Source organism: Perna viridis, chromosome 15, assembly GCF_037379345.1.
Source record: "Perna viridis isolate PV_CMFRI_1.1 ecotype Kerala chromosome 15, ASM3737934v1, whole genome shotgun sequence".
Lineage (NCBI taxonomy): Eukaryota > Metazoa > Mollusca > Bivalvia > Mytilida > Mytilidae > Perna > Perna viridis.
The window spans coordinates 14,652,960-14,658,959 of NC_142459.1; the positions used below are offsets into that span (position 1 = coordinate 14,652,960).

The 6,000-nt window shown below is 31.9% G+C and overlaps 1 protein-coding gene across 1 annotated transcript; it reads right to left on the bottom strand.

The window, feature by feature from the left end:
* Nucleotides 1-1,848: 1,848 nt before the first annotated feature.
* LOC148597079 (perlwapin-like protein) lies at nt 1,849-4,739 on the bottom strand. Its single transcript, XM_088564098.1, has 4 exons — nt 4,566-4,739; nt 4,005-4,095; nt 3,324-3,392; nt 1,849-2,015 (listed from the first exon to the last, which is right to left on the bottom strand). Exons 1-4 carry the CDS (start codon nt 4,623-4,625, stop codon nt 1,885-1,887), a joined length of 351 nt encoding a protein of 116 aa, XP_088420224.1. The 5' UTR covers nt 4,626-4,739; the 3' UTR covers nt 1,849-1,884.
* Between the last annotated feature and the right edge of the window lie 1,261 nt (nt 4,740-6,000).

Consider the following 6,000-nt stretch of genomic DNA (forward strand, 5'->3'; position numbering starts at 1 on the left):
AGTTGTGCTATGCACCATACGCAGGTGCCGAAGGGATGTTGCCACAAATAATGGAAAGTTGACAATTCTGAATGAAAAGTCATCACGTTTGTCGTAAAGTTTGGTCAGTAGTTTTCCTTTACCATCGATTTCTCAGTGTAGGTTAAGATATGAGGCTGACTTCACAGTGTCTGTAGTATCCTTTTTCTGAAGTTCTTTTAGGTAAATGCGATGTATCAAATCCCCGAAATTAGGATTGTTTAAAGATAATACGTCATCTATATAGCGGAAACTGAGATTGAAGGATCTAGCCAAATGATATTCTTTCTTTCTGATCAGATCAGCTATAAAGGCAGCCTCATAAGAGTGAAGGAATAGGTCAGCAAGTAAAGGAGCACAATTTGTTCCTATTGGAATGCAGACCGTTTGTTGAAAGTTTAATCGAGGGAACCAAGGTTATAGCGGTAATCAAAATAATGTAATCCGGGACAAAGACCAGACATGGAAAACACGTCCTACCAAGAACTATATATTTGTATCTAGGTGTACCATCTTTTTTTTGGAAAAAGAACGATGTCTAATGTTTTTAAATCGGGATGTTAACTGAGTATAGGGAATAGAAGTACAGTGTTGAAAAAACATAGGTTTTAATGCTATTATACATGCTATATTCTTGAACTGATTGTCTCCAAAAGATCTTTCGAATTTTTCAGGATCCACATTGAATTGATACCACTACGGGAGTAACAAGTGTTGTGGTAGGACTGCAGACCCTCTTTGATATTTTTGTACATTTTGCAGATCCAACTGTGAAACGTTGTTTGTGTGGATTCTTGTGGAGTTTAGGGATCCAGTACATAGACGGTAAATAATAATCATCGTCCTTGGTAGAAAGACCAAAAGAGGATAGAACAGATTTATGGTTTTCCACATTCTCTTCATTGGAGAGAGTGGTAACAATATAGGTCTTACCACTGCTTTTATTTTCTACGTCTACCTCTGATAATAAACATTGGATGTAGAACGTTTTGTAGACAAAAAACCTTTAGAGAGGATATTACGCAGAGATTCGTTTTTCGATAATGGTTAAATCTCCCGTAACGACGTGACCAGAAGGACCATACTTGAATGGAGAGGTTTTACAGTCAGGTGGTTTAGCCTTGAAGTCCTCAATCTTGAGGTTCTGCAATAGCCTTTCATAATTGAATTTTTTTTTAATTTGAAAACATCTCCCACTGTATATTTGGAAAATGATTTGGAATTATTTCTTACAAAGTATGAGGAATCTCTACCAAAGAACTATATATTTGTATCTAGATGTACCATTTTCTTTGGAAGTCGGAATTTTAACTGATTATGTGGAGTAGAAGTATACAGTGTTGAACAATCATAGGTTTTGGAGTAATAATTCATTGAATATTTGCAAATGATAAACAATAGAAAATAATACTGAGGTTTAAGAACTATACGTCTACTTAGTGAAATTCTGACAATGTTTGAAAATTAGTCGAAAATTAATATCCAAAAAGTGTCAATAAATTGATTTATGAGTTCTTAGCATGATCATATGCATTGTTCCAAACTAAGCCTAGTCAATCTACAATTTTCCAGTACAAATCCCATCAACAATAATCTGAATTCCAAAAACGAAAACTATTTGTATATGAATTATCATGTAACAACGGAAATCAGTTGTCCCTGAAATGGAATGTTTCAATCAATCTTAACATTCCTTAATATGTATCTTTTGACTGACGTATTTGAATGATCTTGAAAAGAGTATGTAAGATAAAGAATACAAATTTGCTATCAGTTTTGGTAGGTGATTTTGTATTTTGTTCGTTTGTTTTTGCAAGAAATAACTTCTAATACCATATGCATGAATTTAATTGTATAAGGCTTGCGTTAGTTGACTGGAACTTGGTACAGCCTCACTTCCCAACATTTACCGGAACAACATTTTTCGTGATACTGACATGAATGGTCATTGCTGCATGACTTGGGTTTAGTAGATGGTTTCTTGTCATAGCATGATCCTGAAATTCAATGACAAAAATCATTCAGGTTGAATTCTATGCAGTCAAATCATAATTTTGAAACACTATATTCCGTTGTCTTGGTATTGAGACTAAATGATTCAAATACATTTAAACACTACTGTTTAAATGCAGACTTAAAGAATCATGCAGAATATATATTATTCCATATATACACGTAGATGCATTTCATATTGCATGATGCCTGAAAAAAAAGGGTGCTTAGTAGATGGTTTTTATCATAACAAACAAGATCAAGAAATTTAATATCAAAATTATTATACGCGGTTGCAGCTAGGCATAACTTAAAAGCACCACGAACTTGCGTCAAATTAAAAAATTTCGATATATCTTAAAACTCTTTTACTGTTTTAATTAGGAAAGGAGAATCATGCTGATTGTCTATTACATCAAATGTATACGAAGATGTATTTCATACATTTGCTGATTGAACCTAAGACATTTATCCTTTGATTAGTCCTAGGCTGTGTTTCTTCTTACAGTACTAGGGCTGAGAATACTCCCAGTGCTTCCCAACTCATCATCTTCATTTATGTTTCTAAGGTTTCATTAAACGAGTATATATCTTTAAATAAAGTTATAATTATCTATCCGGTTATGTGATATTTACACGTGTTTATCGAAAATAACATAAAGCGTTGAGTTAATGTGTCTTTTTTAAAAAAAAAGAATACAAATCTGATTTTATCAAATTTTAGAAATAACTTCCGAATATGACATAGTAATCAAGCAAACAAAGATTCTAGCAGAAATCTTCAAAAGACAAAAACCCAGATGTATCAACTTTGAAAGTAGTTAAATGGTAAGTGCATTATAATTCATGTGTACTGAAGAAGCATAAAGCCCCTAAGGGTTTTGACATTACAAATACTTGTATGTCAATTTGAGAGATATATGATGTCTCAGGACGACTCAGACGCTCAAACTCTTGAGTTGCAAAAATAGAGTTTTTTAATCATTGAAATGCACATATAGGCTTATATGTATAAAGTATGGTAGGTATATATATATATATATTTTTTTTAAATAATTATTTTCTAGCCCTTCTTTTCCTTTCGTGTAAAAATCTTACCTCAAACAGGTAGCTGTTTAAACAATTAAATTGTTAAATGGTACTTATGGCAACATAATAACCGTGATGTGTGTGTGTGAAAAGGGAGATTATCCATTTCAACATGAGTGCATGTTCCATTGAAAGTTTCCCGTTATCTGCTTCCATTTTCATTCTAAATCAATTTGTATAAAAACAAAAACTATGTTGAAGTCATTACATGCTAATTAAATTACCTGGATGTTCATTATTCACCATTACAGCTAAACAACGTTTACTGCATCCATAGCTACAGCAGGCATAACCTTCAAAAGAAAAAAAATACTTTCAAATAGTTCATAGATTTATTATACATTTAATTCTCATTGCAATTATTCTTTATACAAATCAAAATAAACATTCCCACATTCTGTATTTCCAATTATGTATTAACTAATTATTACGTGCTTTTATTTACTGTTATTGTCACAACATAAACGATACTACATTTTGCGTCTGTGGCTGTCTTACCAGTACACAAATCATTGTCTTATTCATAATAAACAACATGTTTGCTGTTCTTTGATACTATTGAGGCGGGTCTTAGAATATATTACATATAAAGTCACAGACAAAATTATTTTAGATATAAGAGTTAGATTAAATGATAAACTTTTCATATTTTAAGACACTTTGTTGATGTGTAAAAAGACGAAAATACTGAGGTTATTATCATAATTGCATGACACGTTTAAGCGCAAGGACAGTCAAGGTCAAACAGCAACAACGCAATTTAAAAAAAACAGACAGAAAGTTGAGTTGCATTAATCTCACATAATTCGGTAGTAAATTCATTTGCCAGAAAACAATTAACTTTCTGCTTTTTAGAAAACACGGCTCCTTCCAGACGAAGCATAGAAAACATGAAAACATTTTACCTGACCGACATTGGGTGTCTTTCAAACAGTGGATGTCTGGATTGAACTCACAAGTTGTTACAATTCCACTGGTATCTGGACATTTTTGTGACTTTGTAAACAAAAAGCAGAAGAACAAAAAAACTAGCCGTAACAAAATGGTAGGCATATCAATGAGAAAGTTATGAATCCTTTTTTACGGCTGGCTGAACGTCAAAATAAAATTCTCAAGCTATTTGTTATGTATGAATGTTTGTTTGTTTGTTTGCTGGGGTTTAAGGTCCGAGCAGCAATATTCCAGCTATATTCACACGATGAACATGAAATTGATGATAAAATGAATATGAAATGATGATGAAATGAAAAAGGGATGGGACACAAGGACAATGTAAAATAATATTGTCACTACGAGTTTTGTAGATGTCACAAAAAACTACTATCCAAAACATGGTCACGATTCATAGAAAAAGACAACGATATATATAATATCAATGACATTAATAACGTGAATTACATCCAGATTTGTTTAACATTTAACAAATGAACAATAATTCTTTTACAATAAAGAATTCAACTACTTACCGGAACAACACAGACAGCCAGGCCTAAGAATACAGACGTGATGATTATTCTATATAACATTGTCTCCAGCTTTATATACTTTACATACGACACTTACATAATGGTAATAAAGTTTTCTATTTATATGTTTGTTTTTTGTTAACTATGCAACTGTTTTAGTAATTTATCTTGTACAAAACCGGATTTATCGTCAAGTACTTTATTACTTTCTTGGAAATAGTCCAATACTGGTTTTGTACATAACATGTAAATTGTTTTAGTATGACATGGTATGGTTATCTAACACACGTAAATATGTTCATAAAACAGTTTTTACCAAAGTAAAATGATTAATTATTCTAACAGTGTTACCACTTCTTAATATTTACACCACTCTGTTAAATCCTGATAAAATATTTACCAAATGATTAATTTTGAAAATTTGACTGATAAGTTGTGTAACAACTCAGACAAATAAGGTATAAAATGGTTGGAAATAAAGGTTAGTATGTTTTATTGTGTGTGTGTGTGTGTCTTTTCTTTGTTTTATTTTACAAATGTAAATGAAATCGGGATATACCAATTAATAAATCTCAGTTATTCTTTTAAGGATAACAAACGTTTTTGTTAAAATAATTTTGAATGATTGTAAAAAGCACACATGCACATCACAAATCCATTGCTATTAAAAAGTCCGCGACAGAGTTGTTGTGTAAAATAATTTACCAACATGATATGTTCCTCAATTAATGATATTTATCTGTTATGTTCACAGAAAAAAATACCACAAAAAATGAAGACCATATATTAATGAAAGCGTATTATTCATTGATAGAAAAAACCCAATCTGTGTTTCCATTCCAATTATCCTCACCATGATATACACAATGTCTTCTTGGTATAACAAGTAGTTTTTATTTTTAAGTGACATTTACATTAAGACCATATTTATCCGCGACAAGCTGTGCCTTTATTTATCTTGACATGAGAGAGATATATTGTTATGTTGTTGTTAGTACAAAGTTTTGTTGTACTTGTTTTTCATCTTCTAAATATACAGAGGAAGATGTATACAAAATGCTGGAATTTTTAATCGACAACATATTTGTCCAGTGTGGATGACGTGTTTTTCAACAAACGGTGGGCATTCCAATGGGAACAAATTGTGCTCCTCTACTTGCTGACCTATTCCTTCACTCTTTTGAGGCTGCCTTCATAGCTGATCTGATCCGAAAGAAAGAATATTGTTTGCCTAGATCTATATAGATGACGTATTATCTTTAAACAATCCTAATATCGGGGATTTGAAACATCGCATCTACCCAAAAGAACTTGAAATAAAGGATACTACAGACTGTGAAGTCAGCCTCACATCTTGACCTACACTTAGAAATCGATGGTAAAGGAAAACTATTGACCAAACATTACGACAAACATAATGACTTTTCATTCAGAA